Below are 19371 nucleotides of genomic sequence, written 5' to 3' on the forward strand. Positions count from 1 at the left end.
TAGCTGTGAAACAGGACAGATGTTTCCTCACAAGATAATTCTAAATTAATTACAAATGGAGACAGTGGAGAACTCTAGCAGATTGTACTTTAACTGAGTGATCAAAGATAACATTCTAGGAATAGAACAGATAGAACTCATGCCTCCTGATAGTATGTATCCTGAGAAGGATGCAATATTGCTCTGGAATTTCTGTCCAGAGTGTGTGATCTCATTCTAATGATGATCAGGCAAACTCAAACTGAGCAGCATTCTAGCCTGCACTCTTCAAAAGTACATGAAGGACTAAGGAATCATTTTAGATTAAAGGAGAGTAAAGAGACATAATTAAATGGAACTTGTAGCCCTAGAGTGGATCTGAGAGCAGAGGAAGATCTTTTTTTCTTTTGCTCCAAAGGACATTAGTGGGACAATTGGTAAAATTTGGAAAAGATCTGTAGATTAGGTAATAGTGCTGTATTAATGTTAATTTTACAGTTTTGGTAATTGTTTTGTGGTTATGTAAGAGGATGTCCTTGTTTTTAGGAAATATACACAGAAGTATTTAGGGGCAAGTACTTTCAAATCATTCAGAAAAAGAAAATCGTATGTAGAGATGAATAATGGCAAATGTGGTAGAATGTTAACGTTTAGGGAGAATAGGTGAAGGTATGCCAGACTTCTGTGTATAATTTTCACAGTTTCTCTTTAAGTCTAAAATTATTTCAAAACAAAATTTAAAAGAAGGAGAAAAAGCCCCTCCAAAAAAGAAAAAATAAACCCCCCCAAAATAACGCAACACCTGGAGAAGTCCAAATATTGGACGACTGAGTGAATAATACCTGCAAAGAGCTTAGATCTTCCTGGGTCCACAGGAAGGCTCATTTAACAGTACATCATCATCTCTTCAGGTCAGAGGACTGGGGTCTTAACATGGAATTCCTTGTATACTTTTGCTTCTGGAAAGGAGCCCTCCCCAGATCGTTAAGGGCACCTGGGATCCACTTCTGTGGGAGAAATACCATACCTCATGAGTGAAAACAGCAAAGCCCTGATGAATCAGTCAGGAGGTAGTAATAACCACTGCTGACTAAGGATCATTCTGAATGAGGTTGGGATGGGCTCCAGTTTGGGCACTTGCTCTGCAAAAAGGATTTCCTCTGCCAAGCATTGTTAGGCGACTCTGTAGAGGGATGTGTTTGTATGTAAACAATTAACTATGCTAACTGCAAACAAATCTTCAGCTTTTGTTAAGAGCTGGGCAGGACCTTACTAGGAATACAAACGGTGGCCAGGGAGGTGAGGTACTATAGGTGGCAAATGGCATCCGTGGTGGCCTAGGGTGAGTCACTTCACCCTGCTGAGCCTCCTTGGGTGTGGGGTGGATTAAAGATAAATTATGAGATTTGCCTAACACAGCCTATGTACCCTAAAAGTCAGAATGAGAGTATGTTAAAAATCAGTGTTCCACATTGTGGTGTTAGTTTTGTTTCAACCCATTTGCCATTTTTCTCTTCTGCAGAGTGTTGAGTTCAAGAATTTCAATGGCAGCCCATTTCATGTAGAGCTCTGAGTCAGGCACTCTGCTTGGCTCTCTATGAGAATGGAGTCAGGGTTCATCCGTGACACCTCCTGTTCTCCCTTATTCATATGACAGATGGGTTCTCCTGTAGAGCTATTTCACCTCAGTGGCTTAACTTATATACCAGCCTCCAAGCTGGTCTCTCCTTTAGATCTCCTCCTTCTAATCCATTTTCTTTACTGGTCACCAGAGTGATCGATCTAAAAATCAAAACCTTTTCATGATTCTCTTTTGCCTTCAGGCTACAATTCAGACTTCCTAGACTGGCATCCCGAACCTGGAGCCGGCTGACTTCGTTTTCTCCTTTCCTTTTCCTTCTGCCTTCCTTGAACTCTATGCTCATGTCATATTAAACTACTCTGTGTCCTTCAGACATCTGTCACCCTATGCTGTCATCCCTCATTTCTATACATGTTTCTGTTCCTTCTGTCTGGAATAGCCTGCTTTAGCACTCCTCACTTATCCTCATTGCTCAGCTCCAATGTTACCTCCAGGAACCTACCTCGCCATATCTGAATTAGGTTTCCTTACTCTGTAATCCCATACTACCCTCTGGACAAACAGAGGTGACTGGAGGGCAGAGACCGTTGCTGATGGGGCACAGGACTGATGCAGAGGAGGAGCTTGGTAAATGTGAGTTGATTAATGGCTCTGGCCACCTGTTCCAAGTTTGGAGATTTTGGCTGCTTCTTAACCTGTGGCTTCATTAATTTTAGGCCCATGTGAAGCCATCTAGATGGTATAATTTGCATAGTTGGCCTTTGGCCTTTTCTCCACAATGCCACAAGACAGGAAATACTTTTTTTTTTTTTTTTTTTTTAAGATGACCGGTAAGGAGATCTTAACCCTTGACTTGGTGTTGTCAGCACCACGCTCACCCAGTGAGCAAACCGGCCATCGCTATATGGGATCCGAACCCATGGCCTTGGTGTTATCAGCACCGCACTCTCCTGAGTGAGCCACAGGCCGGCCCGAGACAGGAAATACTTTTAAAGCCTCAGACATGGTTGTAGAACTGTACCTAACCCATCCAAAGGATTGGGAGCACTTCCATTCTCCTTTCCAGGGAGCAAGGGCTTAGTACTAACCAGCAGCCCGTATCTCTGCTAGGAGCTAGCAAGGTCATACCTAGAAACCTCTATGGGAAAATGAATGTTTTTTCTAAGGCAGCTATTTGTTCTTGGTTCATAAATCCAGCCAAACAAGTTTGGAGTTCACAACTACTTTCTTCTTGCAGTAGAAACTTCTCAGTTACCTAATCTCAAAACCTTGAGGTCTCCACATTTGGATTTTGAAAGAAATAAGTTCAGGTCTCAGCTCTGCCTGGCCTTGAGCAAGTCCCTTCACTTTTCACGGCTGCTACTTTCTCCTATCAAAACGGGGGTGGGGGGTGGACAATGATCATTCACTCCCAGTGATCATGTATAGGAGAGCCTTAGAAATGGTTCTGTTTTCTCCTTTTTAAATTGTAAAAGTGAGACATCTTCTTAGTAAAATATTTAGATACCTTAAAGGAAACTTCCATTTCTTATGTATTCTTCTGCAACTTTCTAGTATTTTATACCTCATTCTTCCTCATCACTACATGGTTTCTTTTCCATGGTTCCTTATTGATGGACATTTGTGGTCTTCTCCTTTTAAAAAAAAAACAACTTTTTTTTTTTTTTTACCTTTTTAGAAAGACTGGAAAACTTTGTTTCCTCGTTCCTCACCTCCCACCCCGAGTCACACCCCCAACTCCCTGTTTTATGATTTTTAAATAACTTTGTCTTACAGCTTGATTTGGTAATCAGTTCTCTTCAGAAGAAACTTCTTGTTTTAGAATTTGTAATCTTTGCAAACCAGGCCATAGGCAGCCATTGCTATTTGGGCATGACGTTCCCCAGTAGGTTTTTTTGTGTCCAGCAATGACAGGAATTGCTGAGGGAGGAGACAGCCACAAGGAAATGAGTTCTGATAATGGGGCGGCAGCTGAGTGTATGTTGATTTTCTGCTGTCATGACCACAAATGTTTAAAAATAATTTGCAGGGAGAAAGAAAAAAGTAGTGGTTGGTGTTCGTGTGTTTGTGCCACTGCCTTCCTTATCAGTGGTAGACAACACAGAGACCACAGTCATTCATAAAGGAAGAAGGCACCACCTCTATGCCAAGAGAGGAGAGGTGAGGGGCAGGGCAGAGGTGACCCAGAATCACAGCTTAGTGCTTTATAGCCATCAGCAGACAGAGCCTGGTGAGAGAACAGACTCTGGTTAGTCACCAGCTCCCTTCCTCGGTCTGAAAAATAGGCCCAATGCTTAAGTCTGCCTCATAGGGTTATAAGGATTAAATGAAGACGTGGCACGTATTGTGCATTAATACTTGTTGCTTACATGCTTTACATGCATCATGATCACGTTAAATCTTCTAACACCCTCATGAAAGCAGATCTTCTTATCCCTTTTCTCACAAGGAAATTGAGTCTTAGAGAATCTAAGTCATTTGTCCAGGGTCACCAAACTAAAGAAGTGTTAGAGTCAAAAGTTGAGCCAATGGGCCGGCCTGGTGGCGCACTGGATAGTGCGCCGCTTGGGAAGCGCGGTGGCGCTCCCGCCCGAGGGTTCGGATCCCACATACGGACCGGTTCCCGCTCACTGGCTGAGCGAGGCACAGGAGCAACACCGAGGGTTGCGATCCCGTTGCCGGTCCCCGGTCCGGTACGGGGGCAACACTGAGGGTTGCGATCCGTTGCCGGACACGGAAAAAGACAAAAAGACAAAAAAAAAAAAAATGTTGAGCCAAAGCTGTCATCCTCAGAGCCTTGTGTTTAAGCATCACCCAGCAAAGTGCTCAGACTTTAGTTGTTAGCATTACTAGTATCATTATGACCATTATTTTACCTGAACTTCACAGGAACCCCATGACATTATTTTACTCTACTTGTGCAGATGGGAAACTGATGCCCACTAAAATCAGATTATACTAATGGGCAACATTGTCAGCAAACTTGCCTTGTTTTTCTCTTTGCATGCCTACATCTGCCCCACCCCCAGCATTAGCCTGTGTTTGAGTTGTTTGCAGGCCCCAAGGCCCAGCTGCAATTCTTGTTTAAAGCCTCCCATCTTTTCTCTGACTGTCAGACAACAGTCACGGGAATGTCCTGTGCCATCTTCCCTCAGCAAGAGCGATTGGCAGAGAGTAGCAGATGCCCAGAGTCTAGGTCATGTGCCACTCAAGTGCTGGGCTGTAGAAAAGACCCTCTCTCCCTGCTGCTTGTGACCAGGCAGGGTGGGTCTGAATGTAGAGGACTCTGTCAGAATAGCTCTGTGACTAGAGGGTGCAGTTGGCAAAGTTGATAGATAAGAGGCCATGCAGTAGGAGTCCATGGAATATAATTTTCCTCTGCATTTTAGATTTTGTCCCCTTCTTTTTGTAAATTAGTCTTTTCACACTAGTTCAAATGTTCCACTTTAAAGGTGAGACTGTATCTCAGGAGTCATTTCACATTTTATAGGGAAGGAATAGAATATTTGGCTGGGGCTAGAATCTAACTGGGTGGTTTGTATTTTTCTAAACTGGTGGGCTCTGGAGTAGGGGAGCCAAATCCATTTGAAGTGATTTTTTAAAAATTAGCATGTCTTCTATCTTGCCTCTGTTCCCAAAGTGGCAGTATAAACATAGAGATTAAAAGTGTGATAGTTTCCACAAACATGTATGTTAAATTATGTTTCAATTAAAAAAAAGTGTGGTGACTTTTGAGTTCATCATGACTATGAGCCTCTCCTAAGTTTTCCCACCTCTAAAATGGTGACAGTAGCAATTGTACCTATCACATTCTGTCGTATTTTAACATAGTAGAGGTTTTTCTGAATATGGGCTATTTTATGCTTTTCTAAAAAAAACCTAAGTGTTGTAAAAAATGCAGCTATAAATTGTTTAAACATAGTTTTAGTAGCTGCTTAATATTTCATTCTGTCAGTGCATCATATTTTATATATCCATCCTATTACTGAATGTGAGATTATTTTCAGGTTGTCTGTGGTATAAGTAACACAGCAATGAACATTTATACATAATTCAGTCACTGGTCAAAGGCCATGACCTTTTGTAAAGATCCTTGAAACCACATCTTCACATGGTTCACTGAACATTCATGTTTCCATCAGCTCCAGGTGAGGGTGCAGGCCTCTCAACCTTCTTGCCTGGGTTGAGTAATCTCAGTCTTTAATTTGATAGGCAAAAAATGGCATCTTGTTTTGAGGTCACTTCTGAGAAACAGTACTCTCCTTTCCCTGTCAACAACTTTCGTCTGGCTGCCTCAAAATCTTTTCAGAAGAAAATGACATGCAAATAACAAAAGATAGCTTCTTTCCCTGTTTTGAGCTGATATGTGATGAGGTCATAGACTAGGTTTCATTGGAGAGACAAAAGGGTAGGCAGGACTTGGAGCTCAAAAGGGGGCATTTTAGAGTAAGTCCCTGGGGGAGGCTACTCTGGAAATGAAGTTCTCTGGAGAAATAGATCATAGTACTATGCGGCTGTGATGACAGATAGGGCTTCTGAACATGCCCTCTGTGGATTGTGAGCTCTACATATAAGGGCAGGGCCAGGGCTGTCTGGGTCACTACTGGGTCCTCATTATGGGTCAGAGTGTAGAGCAGGTGCTTAGAAGACGTTTGTGGAAAGAATAAATACATGCACAACCATACTTTAAAATTTCTAGGTTAAAGAGGAAAACTGAGAGAGAGGTAAGCAGAGAAGAGTAATGTGGAGCCAAACTGAACAGGTAACTAGATGTCATGAATGGTTAGAGGCTGAGAGAGCTGAGATCATGGTGGCTTCCATGAAATGTCCTTGCCTTCCCCATCCTAGCTACATTCCACGTCTGAGGTTTATGCCCAGGGGCTGTTCTGCACCTTTAGCCCTCAGATGTGACTTTGATGTACTGTGTATCTTTTTCTTTTTTCTTTTTCTTGCTGGGTATTCCATGTCTAGCATGTTTGTGAATACTTGATAAGAAACAGAACCATCCTGGATATTGTGAAAATCATTCAATTCAGTTAGTAAAAGAGCAGGCCTGGTTTGGATTTGTGAGTACCTTCTTATGTCACTTTATCATGAGCCCCTCTCTCTGGTTTTCCTTCCTGCCAACATTGAGCCTTCCTGTGTAACAGATGTTTTCTCAGTGCCTACTATGGGGCAAGCCCTGTGCCAGGTGTTAAGTATATAATAGTGAACAGAACAGACATGGTCTCTGCCCCATGGTGCTTGAAAATCTAGTGGAGGAGACAAGAGCGTCCTTGTACAAATCAATTTGTACAAATGAATATAAAATCTCAAACTGAGAGTAAGAGCCATAAAGGCAAAGGAAAGAGCAGGGTGCTGAGAGCAAGTGTCAGGAGACAGAGCTGAGTCAGTGTCATGTCCAGAGTTCACAGCTGAATTAGTGGTAACACAGTTAAATGAGTGATTTCAGCACGAGCTACTATGAGCCGTAGAGGTCACAGAGCAAGTGTGTTGACTTTTCTAGAGAGTATGTGAGCTGGGTTTGTGGGCACAGCATAAGAGTAGTGACAATTCTGGAAGACTGTCATTGATTGAATGCTCACACTACCCCAGGCATTGTCCTAGTGGCTTTACATGTATTCATCCATAAGCCTCATGAGGTAAGTGCTCTTTGGATTCTCATTTTACAGAGGAGGCTCAGGGATGTTGTCACTTGCCCAATGTCACAGTAAGTGGAAAAATTGAGAATTTGGCCCAGGCATTCTGGCTCCAGAGCTATGTTCTTCGCTGCTGTATTCCACTGCTCTCTAATTTAAAAGTTCTCCATGGGCTGGCCGGTTGCTCGGTTGGTTAGAGCACAGCATTGTAACACCAAGGTCAAGGGTTCAGATCCCCATACTGTCCAGTCACCAAAAATAGATAGATAGATAGATAGATAGATAGATAGATAGATAGATAGATAGATAGATAGATAGATAGATAGATACAAGCTCTCCAGGCCTGGGACGGGCTTTGCAGATGCAGCAGCCCTAAAGAGCAGTGGCGTAAACTTGCCGAGGGTGCAGAAAATGGGTACAGTCAAGTGTTCTGGGGCTAAGGGGCCAGTGAGGACTGAGGTCTTTTCACCGATGGCAGAGAGCCTGGTTGCTTGATATGAGACCACCCCATTGCAACCCCTAATGCCCTCTCAGATCCCCTTTTCTAGTTAGCATATTTTGGGGTTTTTTTGTTTATTTGTTTTGTTATCTTCTATGTAGTTCCTATTGATCACCCTCACAAAATGCTCTGAGAGGGCAGAACGACCATTTTGCTGTCCCCTGCCCAGCACAGGGCCTAGGACAAAGTAGTTGCTCAGTATATGTTTATTGAATGAACAATTGACTAAATGTCAGATTTGGAGTTTTGCCTTAGAAAATAGGCTGTTGGCTAGGAGGATAGAACTGTACTTTGTGTTTTCCTGGAAGTTTATGTAACCTAGGAATGGAGCTGATTTCCAGGCTCTTCCCAGAGATAATGAATCTCCACTAAGTGAGCCAGCTTGGAGAAGAGTACATTAGGTTGAGGAGAGCCAGAGAGATTGGGGCCAAGGGTGGCTGGCACAGGAAAGCTTTAGGCATCAGTCAGGCAAATGAGGTTTTAATAAAGATTCATTTCCCCCTCAAGTGAGCTGTTTTGGGGGACAGAGTTGGGTTGGGGGTTAATTTGTGACATTGCCCTCATTTTCTTCCTATTAAAATACTGATTTATTTGGTAACCTTAGTGATTACATTAAATATGATCACAATATTTAAATGCAGTACAAAGTTTGTAGAAACAGTGATTAATAATATTGCATTCCAAATTCCTGCTATATCATTAATCTGTTATTCTGAATTCAGATTAAATTTAAATTTGTTTAAAATTTTTTGCAAAGGTGGTAATATATTCACGTATATACACTTTTTCTTTTAAGTACACAAAAATGTGCTTGGTTTCTGTTTCTCAGGTTTGCGTTTTCTGTTACATGGGCAGGTTCTGAACTTAAGCAGAGACAGTAGCCTGTCATCTCCAGCGATGAACATCATCCCCCTGGACTTCTGCAACCTGAGTTAATTAAAAGGTTCAGATGAAGTTAATCAAGTTTGGAACTCTAATTTTGTGCAGTGTTTTGATATGATTGGATGAGTCATCTTTTGGCAGAGTGGCTCTCCATCCCTGACAGTGTTTGATCTTAATGGAACAGTTGTATAATCTGTAAACTAGTGGGGAGGTGCTCTTCAGAAATGCAGAGTCAACAGTGGTGTGTGTGTGTGTGTCTGGCAGTTTGGGAGGGGTGGAAAGCAGAACAAAGAGGAGAATTTAATAAGCAAGAACTTGTCAGAGGCTAGGGTCAGTTCTGAGGCTGCTGCCTAAGAACATTGGTTTCTTCCCGCCCCCTTCCACCCCTGCTAACTGGAGTGCTGACATTCGAAAAAGAGTGAAAAAAGAGAGCTTCTGTTTGCTTTGCTGCAAATGAGTGGCTGGGCTGACTGGCCCCCTTCCCAGAGGCTCTGAGAAGACTTCAGATGTGGTCAGTGAGGTATGTGGATGGTGCCAGCCTGCCGGCCCTCGTCCAGGCAAACTGTACTAGGAATAAGCGAGGGGCCCAGAGCCACAGTGGGGCCTGCTGCTGGCTGCTTTTGCTCCTCCTCTTAGTGCCATCTTATTTTTTTCTAAGATGAAGTTGGTCTTACTCTGAAGATTGAGAGGCAAGGTTTTGACCTCCGCCTCTTCTTGTCACCCACTGAACTTAAAGGACCCATCTGGAAAATGCATCTCACAAAATTGGGTCAAATGGGGTTCCCCTGAGGTGGGGGCAAAGAGCCAGACCACTTGGAATCTTTAGTGTTGTGGTTCTGCATGGTCCTACTGTTTCTTCTGGATTCCCATTAGGGTTAAGAAGCACAGATTCTGAAGCCAGATTTGAGTTCACATTTCTGTTCCATCACTTCTTGGCAGTTAACAGTGAGAGAGTCTCATAATGTCTGAACCTTAGCTTCCTCTGTACTTTACAGATCAGGAAGCTGAAGTTCAGAGGCATTATACTTACCTGCCAGTTTCACTAGGTTATTGTGAAGATCTAATTAATATTAATGTGTGTAAAATGTTTAGCATGGTGCCTGGCACATAGTAGGCACTGTAACAGTTTGGGCTTGCTCCCAGAGCTGTATTTTCTAACCAAAAGATGAAAAACTTCGTGGTGAGGGCTGAAAAAATTACCCTCTCTTCTTGGTCCCTTGTAACAGTTGGTACTTTTGTCCCAGTGACACAGATATGAGAGGATTGCTCAGGAGGCAGCCAGCATGGGGCTCCTGCTGCTGTCCACAACCCCAGCGGCTTGATAGCAAGCCATCTCACTCAGTCTCTGCATGGTTGCCACTAAGCCACTGGGCCTTGGATTGTGCAGTCTGAGTGGCTTGTGCTTGGCATTGCCTCTGTCATCTGCTCAGGCAACACTGATACCCATTCTGGGTCTTGTTGCCTTGTCCTCTCAGGAGTAATTGACAGGAATAGCTGTTGACATTCAACACAGTTCCATCGGAGCGTCCTCTGCTTTGGCTGCACTAGCAGATGTCCAGATGCCTTTTTTTTCATGGGATGTTGGAAAAGAGGTTTGGTCTAAACAGGGAATAACTGCCACTTCTGCAGTCTTTTCTTCCCTCTCCTCCCAATAGCTTACTTGATTGCGTTTACTTGCTACAAATAGGGATACCAGCAACACATCTGCAAAGTTAAAAGTTAAGCCTGGATGATGGCAGATCAGTGTTGGCCAGCATCCAAATTGTCATCACTTTGAGTCGGTTGCCATGTGTTCAGGTAGAATTGAGAGTTCCAGAAGTTGTGTTCTTGAAAAAGAAAAGAGAATAACATTCCTAGACAGGAAACAGTATTCAGAATAAATAGTTGTTCTGGAACTTTTTTTTTTTTTCTTTAAACCTCCAACATGCAGAGCCCTATATTAGGCATTTGAAAGTTGCCAGAGAAGTACAGGCCAGATGCAGAGACCAAGACTCACTCGCCATTGTACCTTTAGCACCTAGGTCTGCCTGGCACAGAGTAAGTACTCGGTGGTGCTGGTTGAATGAATGACTTCCTGCTACTTGGAGAGTGGTTCTCAACCCAGGCTTCTCGTAACTAGAGCTGTTTGTGAGTCTTAAAATAGAAGACTCTGATTCTTTGTCTGGGATGCGTTTCAAATACTTGAATTTAAGATTGCCTGAGTTTTTTGTTTGTTTGTTTTGTTTTTTTTAAAAAAAGATGACCGGTAAGGGGGCCTTAACCCTTGACTTGGTGTTGTCAGCACGATGCTCTCCCAAGTGAGCTAACCAGCCATTCCTATATAGGGATCCAAACTCTTGGCCTTGGTGTTATCAGCACGGCACTCTCCCAAGTGAGTCACAGGCCAGCCCCTAAGATTGCCTGAGTTTTCAATCTACCTTACCTTTTAGGGAAGAACCCCTTGTACTGATAATATAATTTTCTGAATAAGTTTACTTTTTTAGTCAACAAATACTTATGAGAATTAAATGAAAGTAATTTGCAAACTGTAGAGCCCCCTCTCCAGGCATGAAGTGTGGTCCCAGAGCACCCAGGTTTTATGTCTAGAAGTTGATCCCCACGTCTCTACTTCTGCTCTGAAATAGCCTGTGTAATGTGGGAGGAAAGGAGTGTTGACCTTAGAGATGAGGCTCAAAGCCAGCTGTACCCTTTCCTTGTGGAACATGGAGGGAACAAGAATGCCTGCCCACCCAGCATGCAGGTGACATCATAGACAAAGTGTAGTGGCGGTAGAAGGTGCTTGTATTTTGATCAGTCTTATCCTGCTCCTGTCATATCATTTTGTTAGGGCTAAAAGTTCTAGAAGCCTTGTGGGGGGTCTCCTTAGACAGTAGCTCTGCCTTGCAGCCACCATCTGAACCTTCCCTCTGGTTCACAACCACAATTAAACATCCGTTTCTGGAGGTTGACTTAGTTTTTGTACTAAGGGAGGTTTTGTTTGTAATGACCTGCCTGTCTGATGAGTCTGAGTATTTGGCTGGCCTGTCTGACTGAAGCAGCCTTTGAATTGATGCCTAGAATGCATACCTCCTGCTCCTTACCTGTCTTCTGAGTTGTAATAGGGCCTTTTCCCTCTGCTAGAAATTTCCGCACCATACCCCCTTACTTCCCACCCCCACCACCTAACATCACTCAATTGTTACTTCCTCAGGAAAGCCTTATCTGATACCACCCTACAAATGGTGTCAGACCCCCTATTATACTATCATAGCATTTATCACAGTAAGTTTAGTTGTATAAACGACAAGTGTAATGCCTTTCACTCGGCTCACATTTTGATTAATGTACTGCTTCCTATAAAATAAATTTTTTAAAAACATTAATGATCAACATCTATAAGCATTCCTTATTAAAAGACTGGCTTTATAACCTACCTTCTTTTTTTCTTTCCCAGTGCTCTTGAAATTCCGCACAGATAAAGGAAGAGATCCTAGTTCTGATACCTATGGGGAAGATTCTGAGTTGTTGCTCCAGATAAGAAATGATGTGCTTGACTCACTGGGTGTTAGTCCCGACCTGCTTCCCGAGGATTTTGTCAGGTCAGTCTCAGTATTTATCTCACTTTAGCCTGGACAGATAAGTGTCTGTTTTCAGGATTTGCCTTAATTTGGAAAGATCTTTTTTTTTTTGGAAAGATCTTTTTTTTTTTGGAAAGATCTTTTTTTTTTTGGAAAGATCTTTTTTTTTTTGGAAAGATCTTTTTTTTTTTGGAAAGATCTTTTTTTTTTTGGAAAGATCTTTTTTTTTTTGGAAAGATCTTTTTTTTTTTGGAAAGATCTTTTATGGAGACCCAAATCCCTGAGGAGAGACCCCTTTGCCACATTCTGCCAACTTCGGTAGACCTCTTTCTCACCACTGGCATAACAGTATGTAAAAAATAAAGAGAGGTGCAGTTCTGTTTTTTACAATGCATATTTTATATTCACATGTTGAAAATTCAAAGTGGCTGGCGGGTCAGCTCAGTTAGTTAAAGGGTGGTGTTACAACACCAAGGTCAAGAATTCCAATCCTCATACTGGCCTGCCACCCAAAAAAGAAGAAGAAGAAAAGAAAATTCAAGGCAATATGAGATCTATAAACACTGTTCGGTGCTTTTCTGTTTTCACTTTACATTATCTTACTATCTTTTGAGGATGTGTCCAGATCAGTATGTACTTTACTTCCTCTTTTCTACAGCTCTGTAGTATTCCAGCATGTGGAGTGATATAGTTTATCGAACCAGTCACTTTCTCATTCAAGTTGTGTTCAGGCCCTTGTTAATGCATAATGCAGCAGTGTATGGCCTTGTGTCGTATGTGTGCAAGTATAACTGTAGGATAAATGAGTAGAGCGGGAGTTGCTGCATCAAGAAGATGTGATTTATCATTTGGTAGATATTACCACTTTGCTCTTCATTGGCAGTTTATCAGTTTATGCCCCCAGCAGCGTAGGCACCCATGTTCCCAGCGCCCTGTCCCTTGGGCACTGGGATGCTTTAACCTTACGTGACCAGTCTTTTGCTCTCCTACACAGTTAGGCTTAGGATTTGATTTGAGAAGACCAAATGGTGACTAGGTCATAAACTCCTTCCAGCCAGTTCTGAGATCATCTGTTCACTTTAATTCTCTTTCTGTGTCTTTAGGGACTTCTAAACTCTGCTTTGCTGTGCTTCCAGGTTATAGCCACAATAATGATATTTCCAATCTTTTGAGCAGCTATTATGTACCAGGCACCAGGGTAGTTGCTTTATATACATGATCTCACTTAATTCTTTTTTTTTATTTTGGTCTTTTTTTTTTTTTTCCGTGTCCGGCAACGGATCGCAACCCTCAGTGTCGCCCCCGTACTGGACCGGGACCGGCAACGGGATCGCAACCCTTGGTGTCGCTCCCGCGCCTCGCTCAGCCCCTAAAATGAGTTGTTTTAAGAATTAAGTGAGATAAATAGGCAGCAGTTTACAAGGTACGTTTGTAACATTGGCACTGTGAGGTCAGGGTCTGATGACACTTCAGGCATAGATGGGGGCCCCATCCTACGCCAGCTCAGCCAGGCAGTCATCTCTTGGTGGAGGAAGGACCAGTGTGTGAGAAGCAAAGTGTTGCCTGCTCTGTGTGCTTCACAGCAGGATGAGGGACTGGGTAATGCAGTTCCAACAGACACAGCCAGGCAGTCAGCAGCAAGCTGTGGCTGCTAAACATGCCCTGTGCTGGGTGCTGGGTCGTGAGCATGTAGCCGAGTGACTAATTTGGGCATTTAGAGTGATGAACGGTCTGGCTGTGCATCATCGGCCAGCAGAGTTGAAGGCCCTGCTTCCCAAAAGGGCAAAGCCACAGCCTAATGAGCTGCTGGCTGGTTTTCTCTCCAAAGTGTTTTCCTTTCCTGCCTGTCCTCTTTAGGGAAACTGCTTTCCCATGTTTGGGTCTCATGTGCTTAGGCGCTTCAACTCTATTGCCTTTTAAATAAGAGGTGTTTGTGGCCTCTTGAAGTCTGTCTGTGGACAGGCGGCGAGATGACCTGAGATGGGATACGGATGCTGGCAAGGAAATGAGCTGCTGCTGTCTTGCAGCTGAGCTACACTCACAAATTGCCCACTGCCACTGCTGAGTAGGGAAAGCTGTGCATGAGTCTCTGTTTCCTTCATCTGTTGGTGATCTGCTTGCACTGTTCTTTATGTTATTTATTCTCTTTTCAGAGAGCTTTATTGCTTTTCTGATTGTGAAAGTAACAGATACCCATTGCCAGAAATAAAATGGATCGCTTGTAATCCCAGCCAATGCTGACATTACTGTGTCTAACCTTACAAACTTTTTTTTTTTTGGTGGTTGGCAGGTAGGAGGATCTCACAAACTTCTCTGCGTATATTTATTCATATTTTTTTCTCTTTTTAAATATCAAAATGGGATCATGCTAATCTATACTCTTTGATAGTCTTTTTTAAAGCATATCATGGACCTGTTTATATCCATAAGTACAAATTCATATCACTTGTATTTCATAATGTTTTTTGTCCGTATATATGGTTATTTATTTAACCAATGACCTTATTGGTGGGTACTTAAGTTGTTTATAGTTTTTCACTATTATAAACACTTTAAAAATATTTTGTATATATATTTTTTGTTTTTCTTTCTTTTAGGTGAGTATATTTAAATCAAATAGTAATTTTTGCTGATAACAACAAAGTCCAGAGTTCCATTCCTGTACTGTCCAGCGGCCTCTGAGTGGCTCCTTTTTTTCAGTTGTTGTGGCTCCTTGCTGCTATGTGGGTCCGTGGGAGCCCTATTAGTGGTCTTGCTGGCCTGGGGCCACCAAGGCCCTCTTCTCTCCTGCCACCTCCAAGCAACTCCGTCCAAAAGGGCACAGCTGTGGCTTTTGCTGGCTACTGCTCTGTGCGCTTGGCAGCTTCAGCCTTAAAGCAGCCTTGGCATGAAATGGTCGGAGTGGTGTTTTCTTTCTGTCATCGTGGATTCTCCCGCCTTCATGCACTCCGTAGGTCTCTCTTCCTCTTCCCCTGAGCTCTAGCACCCCCAGCTTGGCTGTTGTTGCTTTTTTGCGTTGTAAATTGGTTGATTTGTGGGAGAGAGTGACACTGGTGACTGTGTATTCTGCCTTTTTTTTTTTTTGTCCTTTTTGAGACCGGCCGCACCACGCTCAGCCAGTGAGCGCACTGGCCAGTCCTATATAGGATCCGAACCCGCGGCGGGAGCACTCTCCTGAGTGCGCCACGGGCTTGGCCCTATTCTGCCATCTTGACCAGAAGCCTGCATATATGGGGTTTTTTTTGTTTTTGTTTTTTAAGATGACCGTTAGGGGATCTTAACCCTTGACTTGGTGTTGTCAGCACCACACTCTCCCATGTGAGCAACCAGCCATCCCTATATAGGGATCCGAACCCGTGGCCTTGGTGTTATCAGCACCACACTCTCCCAAGTGAGCCACGGGCCGGCCCAATACATATGTATTTTTATAAACACTTTTGAAGAATATTTATAATTGGTATAACATAACTTTTACTGGGTTTAAAAATTTTTTATTGTGGCAAAATATACATAAAATTTACCATTTCAACTAGTTTTTGTTTTGTTTTATTTTTTTCCATTTCAACCATTTTTAAGTGTACAATTCATTGACATTTAGTGCATTCACATTGTTGTGCTATCATCACCACTGTTTATCTCCAGAATATTTTCATCATCCCAGACTGTAACTTTGTACCCATTAAACACTAACTTCCCATTTTCCTCTCCTCCTAGCCCCTCAAGTATACTTTCTTTCTGGTATACTAGTCTACTGGTAACCTGGTAACCTCTAGTACAGTTTCTGTCTCTATGAATTTGACTATTCTAGGTACCTTATATAAGTGGAATCATATAGTCTTTGTCCTTTGTGAACTTTCTGGGTTTTATTTATTTATTTATTTATTTATTTATTTATTTATTTATTTATTTATTTTTGTGGCTGGCTGGTATGGGTAACTGAACCCTTGAACTTGGTGTTAAAAGGCCACACTCTAACCAACTGAACTAACTGGCCAGCCCCTGGTTTTTAAATTACATTAGTAAGATATGTGATTGTTATGGAAAAATCAGATGGTACAGAATAAACTCAAAGATAAAAATGGAAGTCACTCATAATTCCCTTACCCAGAGAAACCACTGATCATTTGGTGTTATATCTATCACAGCATATATAAAATCAACAAAATCCTTTGTATATTAAAATAAACTCATAATATTCATTGTTAGCAAGCATTGTTGAAAAAAGGTGCAACCTCTTTAGGAAGCAGTTTGGAGATATTTATGAGTCTTTAAAATGTTCCCTCTTTGGGCCGGCCTGTGGCTTACTCGGGAGAGTGCGGTGCTGATAACACCAAGGCCACGGGTTCGGATCCCATATAGGGATGGCCAGTTAGATCACTTGGGAGAGCGTGGTGCTGACAACACCAGCTCAAGGGTTAAGATCCCCTTACCGGCCATCTTTTAAATAAATAAATAAATAAAAATAAATAAATAAAATAAAATAAAATGTTCCCTCTTTGGCCAAGTAATTCTGCTCCTTGGTAATGAGAATATACCCTGAAGAAATAATGTCAAATAAGGTGAGCAAACACTATGTACAGAAGATACTCATTATTATATTATTTATAAGAGAAATTGAAAACGCATTAAAGAGCTAGTGATACAGGACAAGGCAATATTATGCAGGGATTAAAAATTATGTTTATTATGTAAAAGTCAAGCATATAGAAAAGTTGAAAGTACAGTATTCAGCTGTATTTGATTAACATTTTGTTTTTATTTTGTGGGGGTTGGGGCATTATGATGACATCATACTTCATATAGTTGAGGGGCTGGCTGGTTAGCTCAGTTGGTTAGAGCACAGCCTTAGGAAACACCAGGGTCATGGGTTCGGATCCCCATACTGGCCAGCTGCCAAAAAAAAAAAGGAAGAAAGAATATAGTTGAGTTTTAAACAAGTGGGCTTAAGGGTTCTGCCCGCCCACTTATAAGCTGGCTCGTTAGCTCACTCGGTAGACTGTGGTACTAATAACACTCAAGGGTTCAGATCCTGATACCAGCCAGTTGCCAAAGGAAAAAAAAAAGTGAAAAACTGGGTATAACTTTTGACTTCACAAAATCTTAACTACTAATAACCTACTGTTGACCAGAAGCCTTACCAATAACAAATAGTTAATTAACATATATTGTGTATGTTATATATATTATATACTGTATTTTTACAATAAAGTAGGCTAGATAAAAGAAAATGTTGTTAAGAAAATCATAGGAGGGCCGGCCCGGTGGCGCACTGGAGAGTGCGCCACTTGGGAGCGTGGCGGCACCCCCGCCGAGGGTTCGGATCCCATGTGGTGACTGGTTCCCACTCACTGGCTGAGCATGGCGCGGGCGCAACACTGAGGGTTGCGATCCTGTTGCCAGTCCCCGGTACGGGCACGACACTGAGGGTTGCGATCCCGTTAACGGCCAGTAAAAAAGACAAAAAGGAAAAAAAAATCATAGGAAAGAGAAAATACATTTTCAGTACTGTACTGTATATTTATTGAAAACAAATCTGCTTATAAGTGTACTCACAGTTCAAATCCATGTTGTTCAAGGATCAACTGTACATCAAAGTTCATGTGTTGCTTTTGGTTCTTGTATCTCTTTTAATCCAGAGTAGGGTTTGGCAAACTGTAGCTTGCCATCTGTTTTTGTAAATAAAGTTTTATTGACACACTCATTTACATATTATCTGTGACGTCTTTTGTGCTATAGATGAGTTAAATAGTTGCAATAGAGACCATATGGCCTATAAAGGCAAAAATATTTACTTGGTTCTTTACAGAGAAAATTTTCCAACTCCTGATCTAGAACAGTTTGCCGGGTTTTTGAAGACTCCAGGCTAGTTATCTTGTAAAATATTGGTAATGTTTGTTTTGTCTTATTTAGTTTTTATTACTTAGACTTATTTAAAGTAAAATTTATTCTTGTTTCCTCATGGTGCATTTTTTTAAAATTTACATATGGTAAAATTTATTCCTTTTTGTTATACAATTCTATGAGGTGAGGGGATTCTGGGTTTTTTTGTTATTTTGTTTTTTCAGTTCTGTGAATTATTATAAAAGTATAGAATTGTGTAATCACCACCACAATCAAGATACAGAGCAGTTTCATCACCCCAAAAAATTCCCTTGTGGTAGGGCTGGCCCGTGGCTCACTCAGGAGAGTGCGGTGCTGATAACACCAAGGCCACGGGTTCGGATCCTATATAGGGATGGCTGGTTCGCTCACTGGCTGAGCGTGGTGCTGAGAACACCAAGCCAAGGGTTAAGATCCCCTTACCGGTCATCTTTTAAAAAAAAAACAATTCCCTTGTGGTGCCTTGTAGTCAGCTCCTTTCCAACCTTCAACCACTGATCTATCCCTGTAGTTGCCTTTTCCATGATATGACATAGATGGAATCATATAGCATGTAGTCTTATGAACCTAGCTTATCTTAGCTCAATGCATTTGAGATTCATTCTCAAATGATTGTGGTATAAATCAATAACTCATCTCGTTTTACTGCTGAATAGTATTCTGTTGTATGGATATACTAGTTTGTCTGTTCACCAGATAAAGAACATTATGGTTGTTTTTTGACAATTATGACTAAAGCCACTATAAACATTCATGTGTTTTTGTATGAACATATGTTTTCATATTCTCTAGGGTGTATAATTGCTGAGTCATATGGTCTATGTTTAACATTTTGAGGAAGTGCCAAACTGTTTTTCACAGTGGCCACACTACTTTACAGTCTTACCAGCAATATATGAGGGTTCCAGTTTCTCCACATCCTTGCCAACAAGTTTTACTGTCTGCGTATTTTAGCCTTAGGAGGTATTAAGTTGTATCTCACTGTGGTTTTCTTTGCATTTATGATGTAGAACATCTTTTCATGTGTTTTTTGTTTGTTTGTTTGTTTTGGCAATTTGTATATCTTCTTTGGAGAAATGTTTATTCTGATTATTTGCCCCTTTTTTGGCAGCAGGCTCTATTTGCACATTTTTAAATTGAGTTATCTTTTCATTGTTAAATTGTAAGAGTTTTCTATATATTCTGGATACAAGTCCCTTATCAGATATATGATTTGCAAATATCTCCCATTCTCTAGGTTGTCTTTTCACTTTCTTGATGGTGGTATCCTTAAAAATACAAGCTTTATATTTTTATGAAATAGTTTTTCTTTTTTTCACGTGTGCCTTTGGTATGATAGATAAGAAATCATTG

The 19371-nt window shown here is 41.7% G+C and overlaps 1 protein-coding gene across 1 annotated transcript in view; it reads left to right on the top strand.

Annotated features, from left to right (window-relative positions):
* Positions 1-19371, top strand: part of SAE1 (SUMO1 activating enzyme subunit 1) — a 70352-nt gene that overhangs the window by 42204 nt on the left and 8777 nt on the right. The window contains exon 7 of the mRNA XM_008583776.1: positions 12015-12159. Within this exon, the coding sequence (XP_008581998.1) occupies positions 12015-12159 (145 nt within the window). The remainder of the gene's footprint in view (positions 1-12014; positions 12160-19371) is intronic.

Source organism: Galeopterus variegatus, unplaced genomic scaffold, assembly GCF_000696425.1.
Source record: "Galeopterus variegatus unplaced genomic scaffold, G_variegatus-3.0.2 Scaffold3034, whole genome shotgun sequence".
NCBI classification, from domain to species: Eukaryota; Metazoa; Chordata; class Mammalia; order Dermoptera; family Cynocephalidae; genus Galeopterus; species Galeopterus variegatus.